Source organism: Squalius cephalus (genome assembly GCF_949319135.1).
Source record: "Squalius cephalus genome assembly, chromosome: 13".
NCBI classification, from domain to species: domain Eukaryota; kingdom Metazoa; phylum Chordata; class Actinopteri; order Cypriniformes; family Leuciscidae; genus Squalius; species Squalius cephalus.
In genome coordinates, this window is record NC_137134.1 from 28,252,074 (window position 1) to 28,279,767 (window position 27,694).

Here is a 27,694-nt window from a genome sequence, read left to right on the forward strand (position 1 = left end):
ATACGTAATACGCTATGTGCGTGTACCCGAAGTGTATGTTATTGAACATGTGAATCCCAAGTAAAGATGTTTATCCAACTCTGATGCTGTCGAATAATACTTCAGGTGGCAATGTGAAGATATTCTTCACTCATAGTTTGGAATAAACAATGTCCACACAGTAGCCTAATATCCGTTTCAGAATGCTTTGTTGTGCATTTATGAAATGTATATCTCACAGAGTTTAAAAGCAGTGGATTTATGGTAAGAACCATATGCTCCCGCCACCTGTCTCTTCATACAACCCAAGGGAAGTCATGTGATATGAGGTGAACCACAACAACACCACTGGTGCACACCACCATCTAGTGGTTGAACAATCACCACATTTGGTTCTTATTATAACTATGAAAATACCATGATACATTAGGCTATAATTTAACAGTGCTAGGCCTTAGTTAGGACATTAAGTAGCTTTCATAAATATGCCTTAGAAAAAAACATTACAGGTGTGCATACTGACACACACACACACACACACACACACAAAATTACCCATTTTAAGATATTTCAGTGCAGTTGCTTTCAGTTAAAACAGCTCAAACATGCATTTTAGTCTGAGACTATAAGCCTTGTCTGTGAAACCAGGGGTTTGTTTAAAAAAAAATATCTAAATCATTTGCCGCATTGAAGTAGGCCTATTTTTTATTTTGATTCTTGGGATAGTTCACCCAAAAATATAAATTCTCAGCCTAAAATCATTTACTCACTCATGTCATTCCAACCTATAACATGATTGTGCATCTTTGGATCACACATAAAGATATTTTAATATTCTCATATTTTGTACATCCATTAAAAGTCTATTTAAAATGTTGAAATAGACTTAGCCTATTTGAAGTGTGAGAAGAAGAAAACACTCAATGGTTCTTGTGCCTCAAGCCTTCAGATTCCATGTAGGCCTACCATATTTGATGAGCTCGATATTGATCAATGTTTGTATATGAATACCGTTTAAATTAAATATGTTCATAAAGTGAGTGTGCCATGAAACTTTTAAACTTATTAAACCGCTCTATTCATAACCTATAGATTACTTTTATGATGCCTTTATTTACTTTTAGAAGCTTGAAAATGTCCATTGAATGAACAAAGATAGTGAGAGAATTAAAACATCTTTATTTGTGTTTCAAAGATGAACAAATATGGGTTTGGTACGACATGATTGTGAGTAATTAATGACAGAATTTAAATGTTTGAGTCTGAAAACTAATTGAGACTAATTTCTGCAAATTGTATTAGCACAGAACTATAAAACAGCGCCTTTCTGCTGAGAGGAGTCCCTCCTCGTGACGTAAATACTCTGCGACGAACAGCGGTGAAAAATGAATTCTGAAGTCTCGTGGAAATTATGGGGTTTTGTTATGGATTTTGTCCTACTCAGAGTCGGTAAGACATGCATTTGTCACGATCTCATTTCCGTTCTGTTTTTTTGTGTTACAAGTTACACTTGACAGAAGTCCATTTGTTATTTCTGATGCTGTTTTATGTGAGGAGTGAAGATCTGTTTTAGTTTTAGACACGTGTCTGAGGATGGAAGGGACAGAAAAAGCACAGCAACCTAATGCAAAGTTTTATTTTGCACTGAGCCAGCTGTAAAATAAAGTTTATAGTGGCCGTTCGTATAAAATCTTTAAAAGTGCAACTTGTTTTGAAAATTAACGAGACACTGTTAACTTTAGGCCTACTTCCGTGTTCGCTGAAAGAGCCTTATGGGTATTGTAGTTAACCAGGAGATCGCCCATTATGAAATGAAATGAAATGAAATGAAATGAAGCATTCTAGCGCTTTACCTAATATTAATTGAAAAGACGTGTAAAGGTAACCTAGCTTAATTTGCTGTCACAGTTCAGATACACGAAATCGAGTCAATTAATTAATTTGCCTTCATTATTATTTTTGAGCAGATAAGTTGCTACTTATTTATGATAACCTGTGGTAGTTTTGTAATTATCTGGTTTAAAACGATTTCAGTAGCCCTACTATGCTATTTATTTACAATTAATAAATATGGCACAGGCTGCCAGTTAATAGGCAATTGTTTCCCATTATTGTTTCAGGGATTTAAATTGTTATGATTTTTTTTTTTTTCTGGGTGATGCTGCTACACCAACAGACACAATACAAAATACCAAAAGTAAAGATTTAAAAATATATAGTGCTAAGTAAAATGCTGCAACATGATTGTGTTAAAAACAGTAAAATCAGATCTGTTCTTTAGTGACATGACAGTGTATTGCTAAAGCATTTCTAATGTTTACAATGAAACTCAGAGTGAAAACTATGATGGTTAATGAGATTAATACTATGTCTGTACTGTAGGGGTTCAATCAGTTTCTGCCTGGCAGCACAAACCACTGGCAGTGAGTTCACCCTATTATTACCATGTAAAAGAACAGATTTATAAGAATTATTTTATTATTATAAATGTATGTATTTACTTGCAGCAAGAGGTATATTCTGAGCCTAATAGCGGCTGGTTGAACTGAGTCAGTCGGGATCCTGTCTTTGACCACTATAATCAAGATAAACCTCCCTAAAACATGGATCATGTAAAAGAATTGATCCATTAGATTAGATAATTATAATAACTTATAATAATAATTCATTATCAATTATTATTAATAAATTATAATACATAATGAATAATTTTCCATTATGAATTATTATGCAGCGTGGTCCATTGGGTTGAATTGCGTTCTGGTGAACACTCCTCGGTCACGTGATCTTGGGCCGAGCTCAATATCCATGTTTAAACCTTTTACATGCTATAAACAAACCTAACTAAGGATGAAAACACACCAGGTTCCAAAACAAATGCTCCAGACGAGCCTTACACAGTCCTTACTTAATTCCATATCTTGCTTTTAAAAAAAAAAAAAAATCATTCAGCTGCTGTTTGTGTAAATTAAAATACAAGTATCAGCACTATATTAGTGTTGACATGAATGGGTCTAGTGTTGTATAGAAATCTTAGAACGTTTTTACACCTGGCTGATTTGGAGCATTTGTTTCAGAACCGGTCATGTTTTCTCCCTTCGTTCGGAGCAGTGGCGATCGGATCCACAGCAAAGTGTAAGATTGCTTGAACGAAAACAAACTCTGGAGCGTTTCTGTTGTGGTGAGAAAGCAATCTGACCCAACAGACCAACGAACCAAGCTATAATATGATTCATAATTGGAAATTTGTTGCATAAAATGCAGTGGGTGATGATGCTATGAGGTACGCTTTGAAATGTTGCCTTGTGAAAGCAAATGGTCTTTGAAGAAAATAAAACATTTGTACCAATATAAGTCCCTGTTTTGGACAAAGCAAACAATCTACAAGAAAACTGAAAACTCCCAGTGAAATTGACTCTCTTGCATCCGATTGGTTCATTTTTGTCCCATTATCCCAGATTGAATTATAATAATTAACTCTTTATTTCTTCTTCAGGTGTGTCTGGTGTTGGTACAGATGAAGTGCCAGTGTCTGTGATGGAGGGAGATTCAGTCACTCTACACACTGGTGTTACAACAAACCCACAAGAAGATATTAAGTGGTATTTAAAGGACACTCGCATCGCTCAAATCACTGGAGATCAGAGTAAGATCTGTACAGATGTTCAGTGTAATGAAGGCACTGAGAGATTCAGAGACAGACTGAAGCTGGATCATCAGACTGGATCTCTGACCATCATGAACATCACAAACACACACTCTGGACTTTATCATCTACAGATCATCAACAGTGGCAAGACCAGTGAAAACATCTTCAGTGTTTCTGTTCATGGTGAGTCATTTAATGAATGTTAAAGCAGGTTATATGTGTTTAAATCGCATTGTTTTCTTTTTTCTTTTTTTTTTTACCACCATCATTAAACAGAACAGAATGATTTAAAACTAATATCTTTCAGTTGGTGGTCCATTAGTGTTATCTGTTTTATTCTGGTGAAGAAGACGATTTCTCATAATTTAATTCCTGATCATCCTTTCTTATGATCTGTTTAAATGTATCTAATCATCATAATTATTGGGTTTTAGTTGTACAGTAAGTATGTGTTTTATAAGCACATATGAAGTAGTTTTTATATCTTTGTTGTATTATGATAAATTTATCAGTTATCTTGTTGAGTTTTCTCAGCAAAAGATCCTCCAGCATCTGTTGGTTTGTGTTTCAGGTGTTTCTGCTGCTGAACGAGATGAAGTGAAGGAGGGAGAATCTGTTACTTTAGATCCTGGTGTAATAAACCCAAATGATTCAATGACGTGGTATTATAATGACATTCTCATCGCTGAAATCACTGGAGATCAGAGTAAGATCTGTACAGATGTTCAGTGTAAAGAGAGATTCAGAGACAGACTGAAGCTGGATCATCAGACTGGATCTCTGACCATCACAAACACCAGAAACACAGACTCTGGAGAATATAAACTAGAGATCAACAGCAGCAGAATCAGTATTGGCAGAACATTACCTGTATTAACTGTCATCGGTGAGTATAATTTAGTTATTCAATGCCTTTTCCCTCTACTTTTGAAATACAGTTCAATATTATTTTCACTGTGGCCTGTTTGAAAAAGTGCAGCTTTGAATAATAAAATATACTATTAGGCCTCTATCACCTCTAAGTCTAACGTTATTTACATGAAGAAGGCTTAAAATTAGACATTACTTCCAGTGAACAGTGATGTTTCCAGTTGAGCTCACAGTAATGCTGTTTTAGCTTGTGGTCATAAAAAATGTACCAGATGACACTATTTATCAATATACAACTGATGCCCAATGTGGAAAGTTATAAAGATACATTGTTAAATACTGGATGGATTATCATTCTCTCTAGTAATAATGACGTCTGTCTTCATCTGTTCCAGATTCAGGTCTGTCTTCAGGAGCTGCTGCAGGAATAAGTGTTGTTCTCCTTGTTGCTGCTACTGCAGCTGGAGCTGTGATTTACTTTCGCAAGTGTAAAAAAAGTGAGTATTACAAACAGCTGATTTAACAAGATGGAAATATTAGGTTTATTGTATGAAAAAAAACAACAACTTTATAATATGTAGAAATGTGTATTTCTATTGTTCTATTTCTATTCTATATAATTAACCAAAGTAATATGTGATTAATTGTTCAAACAGGACCCAGGCCGCCGCTCAATGTTCATCAGGTGAGATATGAGCACTGAATCTGTCCGCCTGCAAAAAACTGAATTTACACCACATTCTCAGTGCTCAGATGTTTCAATACAAGAACAGTGCGATGAATACAGTTTTATATTAGTAAGGTGTTATGCAGTGTTATTTGAGATTTGATTATTTTTATTAATAGTTTGAATTTGTTTTTTATTTTAATATATTTAATTTTAATTTAAGTTGTGTTTTTTAATGTCTATATCAGGGATGGGCAACTTCGATAGTGACGACTGCCAAATTACTAATCCACACTCGCACCTTTTACACAACCTCACTCAATTTACTTTTATTCAGGGAAATCAATGTATAATTAATGTAATTCATTTTTAAAGATTCTATTAACTATAAAACTTGTGCAATTATGCTAATACAAATTGTAAACTTTTTCAGACAAGCAATATTAGCCAATCCCAACAAGCAAATGTAATTTTGCAACAAACTAATGTACAGAAGTCCTATTTTTGATTACATGTCTTGAGAACATTCTCAACTCAACCTCAGGGAACGGTTAAAAACTGCTTATTCAAATGTTATTACCATAATCCATATCCACATATTATCATTCATAAAAATATTATTTTTGTAAATTTATAAGAACATAATTGTTCTGTCATGCATTTGGCAAAAAGGTTTTGTTGACTGCATTTTACCTTTGAAATCTAAGACAAGTCGCCAGTGTATCTTTCATACTTCTCGTTTGTGAGCAGTGCAGTGGCGTAATGGCAATTTACATTGAAATCTTTCAACACAGATTTCATTTTCCCATCAAACCAGACATATGGGTGGCATCTTAAAATTGGTAAAAAAAAAATAGAATCCGTTTACGATCATGACTGAAAAACACCAATTTCATTGTCAAATTGAAATGTTTTTTTTTTTTTCAAGATTTTCTTTTCTTCAATTTTTAATAATTTTAATTTTAGCGTGCACATCCAACGCTGTAATTAATATGGTGATAGGCTGAAATTGCGAACTCTCCTGATTTGATTTAGTATTAACATCATAATCTGAACACAATCTTTCCATTACTTAATGTTTTAAAATTGGCCATCCGAGTGCTCCAGTATTAAAAGACATTTGGGCCGCCTGTTGCCCATCCCTGATCTACAAAGTTTTTTTTATTAATATTTATTTTAGTTTTAGTTATATCAATATCAGTATCAGTTAAACTAAATGAAAATGACAAGTATTTCCTTAGCAACTAGTTCAAATATATTTTTTTTAAAGTAATATAAAGTAGTTTTTTTGTAATAATAATTTCCATTAACAAAAATGGTTTTAGTACTACTGAGATACTATTACAGTTTTTGTTAATATTTTGTATTATATTTTATATATTTGTTTATATTTTCTGCTTTAATTTTAGTTAAAATTTTAGTAATTTCGTTGGGGTTTTTGTCATTTTAAATAGTTTTTATTTTATTTTTTATATGTATACGTTTTTTATTATAATTTTATTTCAGTTTTAGTTATTTTAGTGCATCAAGTTAAACTAAATGAGAAATGTTCCCTTGGAAAATAGCTGAAATTTTATTTTATTTCAAGTAACGAAAATAGTTTTAGTTAACTATAATTAACCTGATCTGAGTGTAACATAAATGTACATGTGAACAGTTTCATTTTCTTATCCGTTATTTTCTCCACGGATGCAGATCTTCACAGTTGAGCCAGTGCCAATGACTTCCCACATAAACTAAATTATATTTAAATAAAAAGTACAATTTATTTAAAAGAGCAAGAGTACCATTCATATTATTAATACTGTATTAATACAGCAGCATCATTGCTGTAGTAAAGTAGATGACATTGTGTCAGACTGAAGATTCATGAAGTGAAAAATCCCACATTTAGGACATTTTAATATTTTCTACAGAAAAAGCCTTTGTACATTCCTCAAATATGAGGAAAAAAAAGTATTCCCGGTCTCTTGTATTTTTATTTTGTGTTTTTGTGACATTAATATTGTTAATTTCTAAAAAATCTGTGTTTTATTACAGGATAATGGTGGAACTGCCTCATTCAATAAATATACTGACAACCCACAAGTGACTGCTGGTAATGGGAAATCCCATAATGGAAATGACGTGGCTGCCATTGTATAAAGACAATATGGAAAGTAAAGGGAATTACAGGGGATATGTTGAAACTCACTTCGCTCACAGAGTAATAGTGCGTCAATACCAGTTAAATTTGAACTCTACACCAAATTCAACACTACAGCAGAAATTAATCTGCAATAATTCATCTTAAATTTGTTTGATAAATTTAAACATGTAGCCTAAATATTTTACAGCATTCTAAAAAAATAAGGAACAAAGAAGTACTTTACCAGCAATAAAGTTTTAAAAATTAAAAAAATAAATCAAACTACAGCATTGAATTGAGTTTGCACTCCTAAAACTATTAATTGTTATAGTATTCATGTATTTGGTCCATTGAACGTTGAACGTCCTGCTTTTTTGTCCTTTGCCAATCACACCTATGTTCATTGTTAAAACATGCTCAAATGTAGTATTATATATTAGGCTGCTGTCACTTTTAAGACATAGCGTACAGAGACAGTACACTGATGTGTTAACATGCGTTGTCTTTCTCAACTGTTTATGTTCACTCAAGCCATTCTTGCCAAACCCTACCGTAAGCCTTCAGAACACTTGGATAATATGCATTATTTTATTACTCAATTGCACCCTATTTTACTAGATGCGTCACTATTCTGTGTGTGTGTGTGTGTGTGTGTGTGTGTGTGTGTGTGTGTGTGTGTGTGTGTGTGTGTGTGTGTGTGTGTGTGTGTGTGTGTGTGTGTGTGTGTGTGTGTGTGTGTGTGTGTGTGTGTGTGTGTGTGTGTGTGTGTGTGTGTGTGTGTGTGTGTGTGTGTGTGTGTGTGTGTGTGTGTGTGTGTGTGTGTGTGTGTGTGTGTGTGTGTGTGTGTGTGTGTGTGTGTGTGTGTGTGTGTGTGTGTGTGTGTGTGTGTGTGTGTGTGTGTGTGTGTGTGTGTGTGTGTGTGTGTGTGTGTGTGTGTGTGTGTGTGTGTGTGTGTGTGTGTGTGTGTGTGTGTGTGTGTGTGTGTGTGTGTGTGTGTGTGTGTGTGTGTGTGTGTGTGTGTGTGTGTGTGTGTGTGTGTGTGTGTGTGTGTGTGTGTGTGTGTGTGTGTGTGTGTGTGTGTGTGTGTGTGTGTGTGTGTGTGTGTGTGTGTGTGTGTGTGTGTGTGTGTGTGTGTGTGTGTGTGTGTGTGTGTGTGTGTGTGTGTGTGTGTGTGTGTGTGTGTGTGTGTGTGTGTGTGTGTGTGTGTGTGTGTGTGTGTGTGTGTGTGTGTGTGTGTGTGTGTGTGTGTGTGTGTGTGTGTGTGTGTGTGTGTGTGTGTGTGTGTGTGTGTGTGTGTGTGTGTGTGTGTGTGTGTGTGTGTGTGTGTGTGTGTGTGTGTGTGTGTGTGTGTGTGTGTGTGTGTGTGTGTGTGTGTGTGTGTGTGTGTGTGTGTGTGTGTGTGTGTGTGTGTGTGTGTGTGTGTGTGTGTGTGTGTGTGTGTGTGTGTGTGTGTGTGTGTGTGTGTGTGTGTGTGTGTGTGTGTGTGTGTGTGTGTGTGTGTGTGTGTGTGTGTGTGTGTGTGTGTGTGTGTGTGTGTGTGTGTGTGTGTGTGTGTGTGTGTGTGTGTGTGTGTGTGTGTGTGTGTGTGTGTGTGTGTGTGTGTGTGTGTGTGTGTGTGTGTGTGTGTGTGTGTGTGTGTGTTTTCTCTGAAGGGATAAATAAACTCCAAGTGCATATCAGCAGCTGATTATCTGCCTGGATATTTCACTATATGTTTTAAAATGACTTTGTTTTCATGGACTTTGTTTCACTTAGTTACCTGTTTCATTTGTTTAATTTACCTGCTTTTTGTTGGTTACTGTTTTTTTTTTTTTTTTTTTTTTTTTTTTTTATTAATTAGCACTCCTGTTTATATTTGAGTTTGTCTCTCAGTTCATTGTAGCATAATGTTTGTGCCATGCATGTTACATTGTTCTTTAATCCTTTTGGACAACAAGATTACTATTTGTAACTCTTATCTTCATTGGATTTAAATGTCACAGTTGTTTTTTGTTGTTGTTGTTTTTTCATTTATTTTATAGTTTTTGCTCTGCTGGTTATATTTAACTTCAGTTTTATATTTAATTTAATAAAGATGTTTTTATATAATGTTGTGATACTGTTATTCATTGACAAAAGTTGAGCCCACACAAGCCTTAAAGTTGATCCCACAAATAAACGTTGTATTTTCATGGGATAAATATTAAAACGGCTCTGAAAAATTTCTGGATCCTGAGACTTTGTAAAATAAATTATCATAAATAATGTGAACTTAGCTAACATTGAGTCGTGATTTGAGTAATCATTATGTATCTACTGGAATGTGATTTTACACTTCACTTTTAATAACTTCGGCTTTCCTGTAGCTCAGTGGTAAGAGCATTGCGCTAATAACGCAAGGTTGTGGGTTCGATCCCAGGGGATTGCACATACCTATGTATAAATGTATAGGATGCAATGTAAGTCGCTTTGGATAAAAGCGTCTGCCAAATGCATAAATGTAAATGTAAATTTAACTTTTTTTATTCTTGGTAAATGATAGTCATGACACTAGATGCTCTAGTAGTGCAGTCAGGGGCGTAGCAGCCATTATAAAAGTGGGGGGGGACAAAAGCTGTATGTGACCATAGTACGTGACCCAGAGGTGATGTTCATTAAGATAATTAAATGTGTATTTTTTTGTAGATTATCATATACCCTAATGTGTTTCCCACATCATTTTTGTGGGTGGAGCCCGGTACCTCTAGGGGGGTCTGGGGGCATGCTCCCCCGTAAGAAAATTTTGTACATTTTAAAGATAAATTCATTAATCTGGTGCACTTTGAGTCACCCGAATCCATAATCCACCCGCAAACCGCCCGATGATATTCTCTGATTTAGATATCTGCATCTGATCATCACATTACAATTATTCAAATACTCAGTGTTAAGTATGCTAATATGGTAACATATCACACTGAAGGCTGATTTAAAATGAACATTTATTTAAAATAAAAGTTGTTTTTTTTTGGCAAAATTACATTTCCTTAATAGCCTAAACAGAGACTTTACTCCGTTTAATTTACTCCCTTCAAACTTAAATTGTCAATGTTTCATTACATTACTGTTTGAAAACACCATTTTTTTTATACCTTTATAAAGGGCATTGTCCCCCTAATTTTCTTAGCCTAAATCTATTTTTTACAGTCTACGGCCTAAATGTATGCTCCACCTTTCCTTTCAAATTCTTAAATTTGATCAATATATTCAATAAAAATAAGACACTAGGCTGTTACCAATCAAATTAAATAATTTACATTGAAAAAGTATAACTGTTTATTTGGATTATTTTAAATATTTTTGAATATACAAATAAGAAAATGTTGAAAAGAATGATAGGCTACTTTATGAAACTAAACCGCCAGTAGGAGGCGGTAAGCGACCATCTTAATGAGCGAGTCATTGAGTCATTCATTCAAACGATTCGTTCAAACGGCTGATTTATTCAGAATGAGGGAGTTTATGAATGGGTAATTGAATCTTTGACTCAACCGATTCGTTCAAAACGCTGAATCATTCAGTAATGCAACAAGTGTTGCTGTGAGATGCGCGATGGTTCGGCGGTGATCTTTGTTTGGAACTATTTTCGCTGCTGGAACAGAACAAAAACAGTCATTGTGTCTAAAATGTAAGTGACTTAATTTTAACTATTTGTTTATTGAATTGTTATGAAACCAGTCACGGTTTCAATCTTGATGGCATTCAGGAAAACAGCTGGTAGTGTGTAGCCGATATTGTTTCTTAACTAAAATATGTTATAACTGCGCGAGCCTCAACAGCGCACATTAGGCCTATATTATTATCAACTATGGGCTATCAATCGCCAGTTACATCAAATTAAATAAAACAGAATCATCCTCACGTTTGTGATTCCCTGGTTATTTTTTATTTTTATATTAAAAATTGTTTTAATCAGGGCATTTGTCCAGTTGGGCAAGTAGTAGAACTACAATTCTGCGTGTTTGAAAAAAGGATGTAATCGTCCTCTGCTTTTTTTCTGGGGTTCATTTTACCCCAGACGGCCAAACAACAAAGTAGGAACACAAAGAACGAAAATTGCAAGAGCAACAAGAGATTTGAAGCTCATGACAGACACGCAGAGATGATTCGCGCTGTGATTGGCTGAATGTTAGTGCACTCACTGGGTCAAAAAAAAAAAAAAAAAAAATGCGGGGGACAGAATCACCTGTTTCTATAAGTGATTTCTAAAAGCGGTTGCTACGCCCCTGAGTGCAGTATGCACAATGCTTTATGTATTCATGAAATACCAGGCAGTTTATAAAAAGGGGATACTGTGTGATGCTGTCTTCACAAAAAAAAAAAAAAAAAAAAAAAAAAAAAAAAATTATATATAGGCTATACTATTGAAGACAGACACTGTGATGGTAAATGTGCGCTATTTTTATAGAGATGTGATTTTTGCTTTGGACACTAGAGAGCGTTGATGTGCTTGAAATATATTTGACTAAATGTCCAGCAGAGCATGCTAACAAAACACAAGCAGTAAATGGGATCAGTAATGAAATATTGATACATTTGGATGTGATAAACTTAAAATATAACATTTTAATTAATAATCTGGTTGCTGCTATGCTAATGGAGAACCACTAAATTAAACTAACAGAGCATTTGCACAAAAAAAATAATAAAAAATAAAACAATCAAAATATGTAACAGTAAGAGCAAAAAAAAAAAAAAAACAGACAGAAGAAAACCATCCTGGCAGAGAATAAAAGTGATCAATACAAAAAGGTGTAAGGTACTGTCCCGTATGAACATCAATTCCGGTAGAAACTGTCATCGTTTTTTAGGGACATTTTCATACACAGCATCCGTCTTTGATTTCTGTAATTGAAAACAACTCAATCAGTAAATCGATAGCAGAGCAGAACAACTTTAAGTCTAAGTCTGATTCTAAGTGTGAATACCTTTTAAGAGACCTTAATGTTTCTATCGTGTGTGCTGAAAGATTTGCAAAGCTGAATCTGCAAATAGGCCTAAGAACTTTTTCAAAGAACTACCACTAGCCTATTACAGAACAGATGCTAACATGAAGCAACAAGAGGAAATGACATCAACCATCCAGTTCACTGAATGTCTTTTTAACCATTAAATAATCAGACAGATTACTAAGTTCTGAAGGGCTGACAGCTTCTGCACTGATAATGATTGTCTTTCACACACAAGCAACAGCAAGTATACCTGATTTTTCAGCACATCTACTAAACAAACAAGGGCCGTGTGAATCTTCATCTCAGCTCAGAATAATGATGAAACACAGAGCAGCCGCAGCTCGAGGACACACTTCAGCACGGATAACATGGGTAACAACTCTGTGACGTTGTGTGTGTTATTTTAAAGTATACAAAGCAATTTATTAACAGTTCACATATGGTTCGAAACAAAGGATTATTTAAATTAGTAGGCCACATCAGCCTCAGGTGTAACTGTTTTTACATGTGTAATGAATACAATTCATAACAAATCATGATATTTGAACGTTTAATTGATATATGTGTAACCCCTCAGGTCCTACTCGCCTCACTCTCTGCGGGCTCTTTCACATACGCCATGTTTGCAGTGCGCAAAAGATCCGCGGCTGTACAAACACAACATTTATTTATTGTTTTTTATTTCAAAACTAAAATTTGAAATTGAAAATACTTTTTCGGCATTGTGATTCTTTGTACAGTTTTACAATATTTCATAGACATATTCACGTTTAAGCTCTACATTTAAACAACATATTATTCAGTTACTTTTAGAATTATATATTAAGTTGACCAAACAAGTGGCAAAACATTTAAACATACTTTTCTTATTAAATCCACAGACATTTTAAATTAAAACGAACAAAACAGCTGGTTCTCGTAACTTTTCATTTGGATTTTGATCTTTATTCATCAAAGAATCCTAAAAAATATTGTACACAACTGTTTTCAAATGAATGTTTTTTGAGCATCAAATCATCATATTAGACTGATTTCTGAAGGATCATGTGACACTGAAGACTGGAGTAATGATGCTGAAAATTCAGCTTTTATCACAGGAATAAATTATATTGTAAAATATATTAGCATAGAAAACAGTCATTTTATATTGTCATAATATTTATTTATTTTGATTTTTTCATCAAATAAGTGCAGCCTTGGTGAGCAGAAAAGACTTATTTTAAAAACATTATAAATCTTACCGATCCAAAACTTTTGAACAGCAGTGTATTATGGTCAAATTACTATATCTTTTTCTGTCAATCTATGTTATTTTTATGTGAACAACGAGAAGTCACTTTAAATTAGCACGGGAGCACAGCAAAAATAGACAAGGCTACTTTTCGCAAATGTGAGTGCATTAGTTGTGAATTGCAGAGTTTACATATTTACATATGAATTGGGATTGAGCCTAAGGTAGCTTTTTTAAACATAATTTAGAAAATAATATATATCCTCACAGCAACATAGTGTTGGCCCAGATCCGGCCCACATCCAGGCTGTGTGGATTCCAGGTGTACCAGATGTGGGCTGAATCTGGGCTGATACTATGTAGCTGTCTAGGCCCTTATATATCAAGTTGCCTTAAGTTAAAACAGCTCAAACATGCATTTTAGTCTGGGACGAGGCTTTAGCCTTGTCTGAAACCGGGGGTAGGCCTATAAGACTTGTACTCAAATGATATTAAACTTGGTGATTTGTAACTTGTAATTGAGTAATTTTTGCTATAAGATTTCTGTACTTTAACTTAAGTCTGATTTTCAAGAACTCGTTAAACCTGCTCTTTTCCGTGCATTAAGACAGAATTTAGCTATATTGCTTTGAGATAAATACACATCTCGCTCAAAAAGTGTCAAGTCAAATGGAAACTCGGCCATTATTTCAGCGCCTGTGTTTTCAGTAGGTCCATGTGGTTGCGCCCAATTTTACAAGTTGAGAACTATTTTTGGCGGAAAAATATTGAAATAATGAAAGCGTGAATCGTGGAGGAAGATCGATCACACCACTTTATGCGCATCTCCTCGACCACAGCAAACACACAAGTCTGCCGTTAACAGTGGATAAAAGATTTCAGTTGGCTTGTAAAAAAACAAGGCATAATATTTTTGACTGACGGTCACCACATCACTATCACTGTATGGAAAAAGATGTGATGAAAGTGAATGGTGACTGAGGCTGTCCTAGAAAAATTGAGAAAATATTTTTAGATGAACTAAGCTCTTAATATAATGATTTATCAATTATAATATATTACTGTTACTGAAATATATAGGCTACAATAAATTGTGGTACATTTTAAATCCATTTTTCAGTAATACACTGAGGTGCTAACATGCTTAAACTGTCCTTTTGATCTGCTCTCTACTGAAGTTAGTAACGATGACGGTTGGAACGATTGATCACACACGTCTCTTCACTGACCATTTGGGGCCTTTAAAACAAAACTTCACTCAGCAGCTTCAATCACACTAACTCACTGCAACAACTTCTTGCAACACAATCATGAAAGATCTTACCTTGGTTCGTGTTTTTGGTTTACACAAAGCTGAAGCAGTTCTGTCTTCCTCCTGGGTCTGGACTGCTTTAATAATAACACAGATGTGTTAAAAAATTAAAAGGTTTTCAATATCATTTAGAAATTTGTTCCTTAAAAGAATAAATATTTTTATAGATAAATAGCTTGCTCTTCTGACCTGTTTTTCTACATTTCTTGCAGATGCAGAAGATCACGACTATAGCAACAATCATCAGAGATCCAGCGGCAGAGATCAACACTATGTACAATAACGGTAGGCCTTGATCTGTAATGGAAAATATTAACCATTAGTGAATCTCTATCAAGCATCATCACTGTATTAACATGATAGATCAGGTCAGTAAATACACACACATATATCATCAGTGCTGTGGTACCTGCACATGTGTGACAGAGTGTGTTGATGTCCAGATGTGTGGTCTGGTTGCTGATGGGATTGTTCAGCACACAGCTGTAGGTGTTTTTCTGTAGGTGTTTTTATCCTGATATTCCACCTCCAGAGGTAGAGAGAGACTGATGCTGAGATCACACACACTGATGCTGGACAATACACTGATTCCTGCGTACCAGGAGAGAGTCGCATCACACACATTCAACACTGATGAACACACCAATGAACATGATGATGAAGAACATTGTGAAGAGTTACGGATAATAACAGGAACAGGCAGACGAGCTGGAAAACATGAGAGAATAAACAAAGATGATCATTTTCGGACGTGTAGTGGGTTGATGGTCAGTGAGTGTTTCTCATCTCAAACTACAAAATGATTGTACATTCCAGTATGTAAATATTTCAAATAATTATTTGCAGTTTAGTACAAGTTAAGCTAAATCAATAGCATTTGTGCCATATTACCACAAAATTGATTTCCACTTGTCCAGCAGAGAAGCAAAAATCCGTGTTACAGTGAGACTCTTACAATGGCAGTGAATGGGACAGATCCGTAAACATTAAAATACTGTTCAATAGTAAAGCCACAAGATGTGAACGATATGAAAAGAAATGTAAATAGAAAATACTTACCTAAACTTTTCTGTGTAAAGTTTTAATCTTATTTTACAATGTTGTCGCTTTGATACTATAACTCAAAAAAGACCCTAAAGCTAAAATAATACACAAGTTTTAACAGATTAACTAATGTGCTTTTATTAATTGATAAAGCGTCACATTTCTTCTTTTAAGCCATCCAAATAAGTTAACATTCACTTTAATTCTCAGCACCTCGTCGTAACCTCCATTTTTTCCTCTTATTTAAAAGAACGAGGGACGAGTCAAAATAAATTTTGTATTTAGCAACATTATTCCACAAATTCTGTTGATTCAGCTTAACTTATACTGAAACCAAAATATTACTCTAATAAAACAAGAATATGTGAACACGTCTCCACTCACCATACACAGAAACTCTGAATGTTTTTGACAACCATTTAACTCCAGTTATCTGTAGTTGATAATCTCCAGCATGTTCAGTTGTGGTGTTTGTGATTGTCAGAGATCCAGTTTGATCGTCCAGCTTCAGTCTGTCTCTGAATCTCCCATCAGTGCCGTTATATGTGGAGAAAATCCCAGCAGCTTTATTGATTTCAGCTAGCAGAGATGTTTCAGCTCCAAATTTCCACAGTAAATCGTCGTCTTCAGGTATTTCAGTAAGATCAGTGTTTAGAGTGACAGAATCTCCCTCCATCACTGACACTGAATCACCAAACACACCTGAGAACATGACGAGGTTTTGTCACTGATTAAGGCTCTTTTTGGTTTACAAATTCTGAAATCAGATTGAATTTGTAACTAAATGTGATATGAAGAACAGCGGATGTTTCAGTAGCTTTAAATATGGGACATTTTCAGCTCACTGAAAGATAGGCCTGAATCCAAATGTTTGATTTAACTACCAAGAAATATATTGGATATATATTTATAACTTGTCTTACCAGTCAGACTCCACCTGCACAAACATAACAAAACAAGCGCATGAAACATTTTCTTCAGTGGTGAAAACTCTGATCTAATAAAAACTATCCGCTGAAAACACAATCATCTCATGTTCTTGTCAGGTTCACGGAGGTGTGATTCTAGCAGCTCATCTACTGAGTCAAACTGAAACTGCTGTGGTCGGGTTTTCTTCAGAAATGTGCTTTGATCTGCTGGATGGACAAACAGCTTTTTCATGAGAATGGCCATTTGTTTGATGTATTATAGCCTTGATGTTTTTAGGTGAAGGGCTTCTTCCTGTCTTGCTGTGATGAACCTCACAGTCTGACTTCCCTCCTTCACAGAACTATCAAACTTTAAAGTGTATAAACTTTATTCTCACAATTTTGTGCACTAACCACTAAGATACTCTTCCTTTACATTAAGTATGCAAGTGAAAATTGTATCATAATTGTGTATACATATTAATATGATTACTAACATACAACTAATTTGCTAATTGAAATAATTGTTATAAAACTCCATTTAGGAAAAATCAAATGCAAGTAAGGGCAATTCAACTTAAATTTAAAGCAAAATTGAAAACGATATTAAAATAAAAACTAATTTAAAAAAGCAAAACTATAATAACCTTGGGTGGTGGTGGTGTAATGGTGTGGGGGATGTTTCATTGGCACACTTAATGGGAATTGGGCATCGTTTAAATGCCACGGCCTACCTGAGCATTGTTTCTGACCATGTCCATCCCTTTATGACCACCATGTACCCATCCTCTGATGGCTACTTCCAGCAGGATAATGCACCGTGTCACAAAGCTCGAATCATTTCAAATTGGTTTCTTGAACATGACAATGAGTTCACTGTACTAAAATGGCCCCCACAGTCACCAGATCTCAACCCAATAGACCATCTTTGGGATGTGGTGGAACGGGAGCTTCGTGCCCTGGATGTGCATCCCACAAATCTCCATCAACTGCAAGATGCTATCCTATCAATATGGGCCAACATTTCTAAAGAATGCTTTCAGCACCTTGTTGAATCAATGCCACGTAGAATTAAGGCAGTTCTGAAGGCGAAAGGGGGTCAAACACAGTATTAGTATGGTGTTCCTAATAATCCTTTAGGTGAGTGTATATATAAGTGGGGATTTCTTTAAGACTGCAAGGTAAGCTCGGCTTCCCCTATAATGTCAAAAAATTAATGGTCAAATATGTAGGCTACTATTGTATTAACATTTTATTGACTAAAAATGCGTTAGAAAACGTTCATCTCAAAGACGAGTTCGTTCAGAATCAGCTACATATAACAGGTCGGCTGACTCGATTTCCTTCTCATTCCTGTAGCGTCACAGTGCATTTCCCTGTTGAAGCCATAGACTGTAAAAAATAGGTTGAAGCCCAGCGCCCATTGACTTCAATGGGGCTGCTCCATAGACAGTAAAAGAAATGGACACAGCGACCCTATGGGATCAAATTCCCGCCAAATATATAGCGGTCACGTATAAAAAAATAATAAGCGTGAATCAAAAATTTAAAAACACATGTAAAAATATATTGCATAAACTGAAAAAAAAAAAAGCAAAATGATCCGAATAGCAAACAACGTGGTCACGGATCAAAATATAATAAGCATGAATCAAGAAATAACAAGCATGAATAAAAACTTTAAACACATTAAAAGTTATTTTGCACAAAACTTAAACTTATGGTCATGCTTTCTTAAAAAGTATGTTTTCCTTGGTTTTATTACTGTGTACTTTGTGCTTTCTTGCATTTTCTGCTCATATTTTACTCTTTTGTAAGCTTGTGCTGTTTTTCTCTTCGCACTTCTTTCTATGTTCTGCGCTTGCTTTCCCAAATGTTGCAGTTCGAGTTTCATGTAAATTAGGGCGGGCTTAAGCGTCACCATTGGTCCACTAGTTCCAGATTGACAGCTACTCCTCTAGCCAATCAATCGAAGAGGGGAGTTGACGTCACACCAATGCGACTCGTGGCTACTGATGCTTACTTGTTATACAGGAGAAGACGACCATCAACTCAGTTGGCAAAAAAAATTCCGTGGCAGGACACCTTTAAACCGCATATGTGCCCGCAACTCAACCTGTTGCCGGTATATAGGCTACCTATACCTGGCAATATGGTATGATATGGTTAAATGCGTCATCCTAACGACGACCTGTTACAGTTATGCCTGTCTGATGATCCATCATTCACCTCTAATGCACTGGACCTGGCACCGCGAGCGTCGATCTTCTCCGAGCAGTAACTTCCCACCACCTACTGGCCGTTTTACTTTCATATTTAATCAATAACAAGGATGGGTAATGTCGGTCCTGGGTGCAGAGTTTAGCTCCTCCAACCCTAATCAAACACACCTGAACCAGCTAATCATCGTCTTTGGGATATTTAAGACAGGTGAGGTTTTTAATCGGAGTTGACGCTATAAACTCTGCAGGACAGCGGCACTCTAGAAACAACGTTACCTATCGCTGATGGAGATGTTGCTGTATTCAAATTTTAAGCTATATTTAAAACATTAATCCTAAAGTAATATGCAATTATGTAGCTATATAAGTAAACACAATAAGTTTGTAATAAATCACTGTATTAAATTCAACTGGTTTCTGTATATCTTCTCTGTAACACAATCATTTTCAATAATCTTGTCAAATTTGGCGAGGTTAATAAAAAAAGGTAGGCAATGCGTAGCGGTGACAGGTCAAAATCCTTAAGTCTTCAGACAATGGCCGTTTTTTAACTTTGTTTTTGCAACGAATTGTAGCGTTTCATAACTGCAGGATGTTTTACTTACAGCAGCCTTAGCATATTGACATCATGAGCCAAGTAATATTGTTTAACACCAATTACAAGTGTGCACATTAACATTCTCATGTATCTCAAAAAAGATGAATTTAATTATTTATGTCCAGAGTTCAGATAGCTTTACTGCTTGAAAGTCTTTGTAAAGTTAAATTTAACTGCCGTCTTCCCCTGTATAAGTAAGTGCAGCACTCCTGAAAAGGAGTAAGGATTAAAGAAAAATTAAATAAAAGAGAGTGCAGCAGTGCTTCTTTGTTGTTATATTTACTCAGAATGAAGTGCTTCACTAAATAATTAATTTAATAAATGCACATAACAAAGCACAAATAAGAAATTGAACAGTATATAAAAGTATTAGAAAAATAACATTTTAGTATATTATAATGGAATTGAAGAAATTGTACTTGTACTCCTACATAAGCATCAGTAGCCACGAGTCGCATTGGTGTGACGTCAACTCCCCTCTTCGATTGATTGGCTAGAGGAGTAGCTGTCAATCTGGAACTAGTGGACCAATGGTGACGCTTAAGCCCGCCCTAATTTACATGAAACTCGAACTGCAACATTTGGGAAAGCAAGCGCAGAACATAGAAAGAAGTGCGAAGAGAAAAACAGCACAAGCATACAAAAGAGTAAAATATGAGCAGAAAATGCAAGAAAGCACAAAGTACACAGTAATAAAACCAAGGAAAACATACTTTTTAAGAAAGCATGACCATAAGTTTAAGTTTTGTGCAAAATAACTTTTAATGTGTTTAAAGTTTTTATTCATGCTTGTTATTTCTTGATTCATGCTTATTATATTTTGATCCGTGACCACGTTGTTTGCTATTCGGATCATTTTGCTTTTTTTTTTTCAGTTTGTGCAATATATTTTTACATGTGTTTTTAAATTTTTGATTCACGCTTATTCTTTGTTTTTACGTGACCGCTATATATTTGGCGGGAATTTGATCCCATACGACCCCATTGGATTCAACGGAGACAAAGTGAAGCCAATTAGAAAATCTTACTTCCTGGGGGTCCAGCGTACTGCGCAGACTCAAACTGAGCTCGACGACGTAGATGTGACGTGAGCAAACCGTCTGTCTTCTAGTAGCTGTGCCAAGATCAATCTGAATCATTACCTTCCGAAACTCGCAGAGACGGAGAGTGTGAGTAGGAGCTGTCCATGATCTTGGAGCAGGAGAAACTTTTTGTAGGTGTTCTGATTAATTACTTTGTCATTTTGCCTCGACGTCCTCCCGATTGCCCGCGAGCTTCTCCTCCTGTCCATATGGTAATTCTCTACTGTGCGACAGAGAGTCGCGTGGCTGTGACGCAATCGTTAGCCTACTTTTACAAAAACTGATTCTACAGGGCCATAACGTAAGATACAAGGTAATGGAGCCTTTTATACATTTTCGTGTTTCTTTAGAAATAAATAATGGACAAATGGAGTCTTTAAACGCCTCAGATGTGAAGTTATTCGCTGTCAAAGTGACGCCAAAATGAATGGGAGTCAATGGGATGCTAACTGCAGGTGGGGTTCCGCTAGCCAATGGCGGCGCCCGGGGGTACCTTCAAAATAATACAAATCCCTGCCCCCCTGGGCTGCTCTGAACAGTTTTTTTCAGTGCTTCGAAACTAGACGGTCATTGGATAAATGCTGCGATTATGTCCCGCCCGCGAACGCTCAGCGTCTCTGTAGTGAGTGAATGAGGAGTGGGCTGGCCTGGACTCCGGGCTTCTGCGTGATGATTGGAGGGTCTGTCGAAAGACTGCATCTCCTTTTGATTGACAGCGATTTCATACAATAAAAAGTCGCTGATGTTGAAGCTGTTCGAGTTCAGTCCCATCGCGGATTTTTCAAAGACAAACTGCTGCAATCATTTCTTGGTATTTATTGTCGAAATTGCTAGCCAATTTTCATAATACATTTCACACAATTATACATTTATACCTTTATTATATTATTACTTATTATATTTTTTATATTATTATTATTAATAATTCAAAAATAATTATTAAAATAATAAAAAAAAACATTATTACTAGTATTGTTATTATTATACTTTATTATATTATTATTTATACCTTTATTATATTATTACATTTATACAAATATATTTTACTCTGCTGGCCATTGAGAGGACACTGGTCAAGTCAATGGAATAGACGCCTAGTTGGTACGACAGGGTCACAGAGCATTGTCTTGAAAAGGAACTTAGGGCAGAATTTACGTATAAATAAATGGAGAATTTTTATGATCTAGGCCGAAAATGAGTTTCCCCTCTTTGAAAGACCAGCAGCCGCCACTGATCCCTATAACCCTATCCCTAAACTAGGGCAAGCTCCACCGATTATATCCGTAGGGGGAGCAGGATGTCATTTGTCTCTGCAGTGAACACCACTTGGAACTAATTATCCATTTTGCGCTTTACACTCCAATCAGGTGAGGGCGCTCTGTGTAGTGATGGTGAGATGAAGCCTTATGAAGCATTGAAGCTTTTCAGACAAGTGGCTCACAAAAGGCTTCATTTGCTCACAATATCACCTGGTGGTCAAAGAGTGTAAAACAAGCAGATACATTACTGATGACCTGATGATCTGTGATACACTGTATTTTGATCCAGTTAAGGCTTGGAAATAACGATGAAGAAAAATCTATTTCCAAATAGACTAATCTGTTTATACGAATATGTGTATTTTCTGGTGGTATATAATGATTGTATAACATAACTGTTATACACGTATTGGCTTGAAATGAATGGGGCTATCAAATCAATTATTTGGTCATATAGGCAGGAGGGGCATTATTAATATTCTTTAACTGTAAAGTGGCCGGGTTTAACTGGGCAGAGGACTGTGAGTTTTAGGGCTGAGGCAATTTTTCTTTCTTTACACCACTCATGCCTTTTCTTCTGACAGCTCCACGGTAGCATTATTAAAGCCAGAAAGCAATGAAAGCCATGCACTCACAGAGGTGAATTCATCAGAGCTCAGTGGAGGTATCTCAGTGGGCAGACTGACTAAAGCTGTCCCCTCTGGCTCTTTGAGCTCCACCGGATGCTGCAGCATTTGAAAGGTGCTGTTCCAGCGGGTCTCTTACTCCTGAAGGAGCTTCAGTGAACGCCTTCCCATCTGCTGTTGCAGCTGTACAAGCTTTTCCTTTAAAAAAATAATAGCAATGAATTTAATTGCCACTGCAGTAGTAAAACAAGCAGAATACAGCAGAAATTGTAATAAAGTCAAAGCTTCCTCACCTTGGCCAGAATGTCAGAGAGCACAGGGGTCTGGTCAAGATCCTTTTTAACTATCAGGTTAAGAGAATGTGTAACGCAGATTGTGTGACGGAGCCTCGGTTCCCGGCCAAATATTAGCAGCACCATCTGTAACCATTCATGTTACATTGTTGGTTATCCCCCATTCCTCCAGGGAGGCTTTCACACAAGCCAAATTTTCAGCAATGTGTGCCTGAGGGAATTTTAGTACTCCAAGCAAAACTGAATTGAGGCAGGTCTTCTTTACTTCAGCTTTGGCTTTCTCCTTGGACTCTGCATATTTTGCCTCAACCATGGCATTTACAGCCTAAAGAAAAGATAAAGAAGTGCTTAATTGTTAAATGCAACATTATAATACTCTTTGCTTAATGCATGCACCTATACACCTGCCTTGTGGGAAGAACATGTTGGGAACAGGTTGGGTCTAGTTTCTGAACAAAGTCCCTAAATCCCACATCCTCCACAACACTAAATGGCTGTGTCCTTCTCAATCTTTGTGACCAGCGCCTCATCCAGCTCTGGAAGCTAGAAAAAAACTGTGTAAATAAAGTCTCTTTTCTTTCAGTTGCATGATTTACAAAAGTCAAGATGGAAACATTTTAATGCTTTATTATACTATTTGTTATGACCACCCTTGGCTGGGCCCACCTCCATTACCCTACTTGTTCTCATGCAAGGCTTGTAATGCCTTAGATTAAGTATATTGTACAGTACCCCAATTCCTTGGAGCACAACATAAGACGTAAGAGAATTCAAATTGAGTCTTGATATTACAAGTCAAATTGTCTTTTAAAAGTATTTATTCTTGCAAGAAGGCCCAGTTGCCGTACAGAAGTCACAAAGTACAATCTGTGGAGCAAGTGTGACAATCAGAGAGGAGTGCAGAGCAGCCTTTATACCTTCTCTCAAGGTCTCCTGCTCACAGGCTCTTATCTAAAAAAGGGAAGGTTTCTCGGCTAGTGATCTAATCCTGCTGAGTTTATTCTTACAAACTCACAAGTTCTAAATTGGATGACCTCTGAACCTAGGGGGTCAAAATTTTCCACTACAACACCATTTTTTTTTGTGAATGAATAATGTATCGTAAATAAATAAATGTTCTTCCTTCAAATACAGGGTGCATAAGTCAGGAAACCCTTATGTTAAATCCCCATAGAGGCGGGCAGATTTTTATTTTTAAAGGCCAGTTATTTCATGGATGCCAATCTCTAATGTTAATGGTTTGCTCTGTTTTAATAGAAGATTTACAACGGTCAGACGGGTTGCTCACGTCACATCTACGTCGTCAAGCTCAGTTTGAGTCTGCGCAGTAAGCTCAGCCATCAGGAAGTGAGTGCTTCTAATTGACTTCACTGGTCTCCGTTGAAGTCGGAGTGTGGGATCGCTGTGTCCATTTCTTTTACTAGGAAGTAGAATGATTATGGGTGTATAGTGTTTGGATCTGCTGCTAAAACATTGTTAAAGAAACTAGATGTAATGCAGAACCAATGTTTGAAACTATGCTGTGGGGCAATTAAGACCACATCAGTGGCAGCAATTCAGGTAGAGATGGGGGAGATGCCTCTCCATCTTAGAAAAGACCAGCTATCTCTTGTGTATTGGGCAAATCTGAGGGGTCATACTGTAAAACATAGTCAGTCAGTTCTATGGCAATGTGAAGAGAGAGAGAATGACCTAATTACGAGTTTTGGTTGGACAATAAGGCAGAAGGTAATAACAATGGAAATCAGTGCTCTGAAAATAAGCCCTACAGTGGTATATCCAGTTGTACCTCCTAGGCTATTTGTGAGAGGTTCCAGTCAACTAAGGCTTATTGGAGGAAAAGGAGGTTAATAAAATGGATCATTACAGGGCTCAGAATTACATAAGCAAATAAAGAAGGAATTATTTTATATACTGATACAACTAAGCAGACTGATAAGAAAAAATGGGAATTACTTATGTTATCCCTCAATTAAACATTGAATTTGCTAAAATAATTAATGATGATTTAGCTGTATAGACAGCAGAAATGATAGCAAAATGGATGGCACTGATGTGGGTAGAGAGCAATAGACCTAAGCAAGCTGTGATTGCTTCAGACTCCAGCTCAGCGTTGATAAGCATCTTCACTCTGAGTCTAGAAAGGACATAGTGTTTGAAATAATGCAACTAATAAACAATCTGCTTAGTCTGGGATTAGTGTTACATTTATATGGGTACCAGCTCATAAAGGTGTTATGAATTGGCAGACAAATGTGCGAAGAAAGCAGCAGAGAAGCCTGATAGAGGTGGATATTAAATACAGCAAAGCTTAAAGGAGTCATAACCTGCAAATTTCACTTTTCCACGAGAATCAATGTATGTTATGATTGCATAATGATTATACACTGGCCGGGAAGCCGATATTTAAAAGTGAAGCGTTTGTTTATGTCACAGGTCGGGGTGGAGCGCCAGCGGGCCGCCCACCCCTTCGCTTGCGTGCCGCCCCTGAGGAGCCGGCCGTGGACACGAAGGACATGGCAGACACAGCATTCAAAATAAATATACTCTTTATTAAATAATAAAAACAATGTTAAAAGTCTCTTCAGTTCAGGTTATCTCTCCATGTATCTCTTCGCATTTCTCAGCACCTTCGCACAGAGAGAGGAATGGACATAATCCACAGCTTCCGCGTTCTCTTCTTCAGCGAGCTCTTCGCGTTCCTCAACACCTTCGGACAGAGAGAGGAATGGACATAATCCACAGCTTCCGCATTCTCTTCAGCGTTCTCTTCGCGTTTCTCAGCACCTTCGGACAGAGAGAGGAATGGACATAATCCACAGCTTCCGCATTCTCTTCAGCGTTCTCTTCGCGTTTCTCAGCACCTTCAGACAGAGAGAGGAATGGACATAATCCACAGCTTCCGCATTCTCTTCAGCGTTCTCTTCGCGTTTCTCAGCACCTTCAGACAGAGAGAGGAATGGACATAATCCACAGCTTCCGCATTCTCTTCTTCAGCGTTCTCTTCGCGTTTCTCAGCACCTTCAGACAGAGAGAGGAATGGACATAATCCACAGCTTCCGCGTTCTCTTCTTCAGCGTTCTCTTCGCGTTTCTCGGCACGGCATTAGCAGGCTCTTCACTGGACTCAGACAGAGGGAGGAATAGACACGTGTAACTCACAGCATTAGCATGCTCTTCCAGCATTAGCAGGGTCTTCAAGCATTAGCCGGCTCTTCACTGGACTCAGACAGAGAGAGGAATAGACACGTGTAACTCACAGCATTAGCAGGCTCTTCACTGGACTCAGACAGAGGGAGGAATAGACACGTGTAACTCACAGCATTAGCAGGCTCTTCACTGGACTCAGACAGAGAGAGGAATAGACACGTGTAACTCACAGCATTAGCAGGCTCTTCACTGGACTCGGACAGAGAGAGGAATAGACACGTGTAACTCACAGCATTAGCAGGCTCTTCACTGGACTCGGACAGAGAGAGGAATAGACACGTGTAACTCACAGCATTAACAGGCTCTTCACTGGACTCGGACAGAGAGAGGAATAGACACGTGTAACTCACAGCATTAGCAGGCTCTTCACTGGACTCAGACAGAGAGAGGAATAGACACGTGTATCTCAGCATTAGCAGGCTCTTCAAACATTAGCAGGTTCTTCCAGCATTAGCAGGCTCTTCACTGAGCTCAGACAGAGAGAGGAATAGACACGTGTAACTCACAGCATTAGCAGGTTCTTCCAGCATTAGCAGGCTCTTCACTGAGCTCAGGCAGAGAGAGGAATGGACAGCTGTGATTGCGAGTGAACAGCAGAAACAAATCCCACACTCACATTTCCACCACACACTGCAAGGTTTCACTCGTGCTCATTTCCACAATAAAACTGCAACTCAACAGACCCACAGTGCACCAAGGCCTCCGCCCGCCATCCAGCCGAAGTTCTCTCTGGCTCTCTCGTCTGTCTCTCTCGTCTGTCTCTCTCGTCTGTCTCTCTCTCGTCCTCTCTCTCCCGCCGCGACCGCGACCGCGGCCACGGCCGCTCACGTACTGCGCGCCTCTCTCTCACATCCTTCGGGGAAGAACCACACCACAGTCTCTCTTCGCTGGCTTTTTATATCCTTCTCAATGCTCGCATGGCTTTGTCAATGCTCTAGATTAATTCCCCACACCTGATGTCGATTTCCTCATCCCGGTTGGCAAGGCAACAGATACACATTTACACGGGGGGGGTGGTGCGTCCTTGTAATTAAACCGGAGGGGACACAATTGCGGCGAACTTCAGTTCCGCCTTCTCATTTGTCACACCGTGACATTTACCTCAGGGTTTGTAAAATAGCCCACGTGCACGCGCACTAAAAAACGAGATTTTGATTTCAGCCATGTCTTGACGTCAAGACGGGGCAGGATATACCATATATGGACACCGCAGCAGGAAGCCCGCCCTTCCCCTCTCCCCCTCATATTCAGTTCAGTCGCGAAAGATGGAGAAACCGAGTGCACACGTGAGTTGCTCTGTGGTTGACTGCCAGAAACAACATGCGAATGTGTTTTCTATACCAAAAACGGACCAAACTATAAGGGACCAGTGGATAAAATTCATTTTTAATGACGCTGTCCCAGCAACACTTTCAACTGGCTTATTGTTCAGTGTCTGCGCTAAACATTTTACGCCGGAATCATTCACAAATTTGGGCCAATATCAGGCGAAGTTGGCCACGAAGCTCCGTTTGAAAAAAGGTGCCATTCCAACCATCCGGGACTTGCCTGAAATTGAAACGGTAAGACTGTTTTTATTGCTCTACTGTGTGTAACAAACAGCAGCTAACTACTAATGCGGCTATTGTATGTAACGTTAGCTTCAAG

General features: G+C 37.3%; 1 protein-coding gene across 1 annotated transcript; it reads left to right on the plus strand.

Moving 5' to 3' along the window:
• The first annotated feature begins 1,322 nt into the window (after positions 1-1,322).
• LOC307169840 (uncharacterized protein) lies at positions 1,323-8,208 on the plus strand. Its single transcript, XM_079890680.1, has 6 exons — positions 1,323-1,428; positions 3,476-3,811; positions 4,200-4,514; positions 4,894-4,995; positions 5,155-5,183; positions 7,206-8,208. Exons 1-6 carry the CDS (start codon positions 1,365-1,367, stop codon positions 7,308-7,310), a joined length of 951 nt encoding a protein of 316 aa, XP_079746806.1. The 5' UTR covers positions 1,323-1,364; the 3' UTR covers positions 7,311-8,208.
• Positions 8,209-27,694: the final 19,486 nt, after the last annotated feature.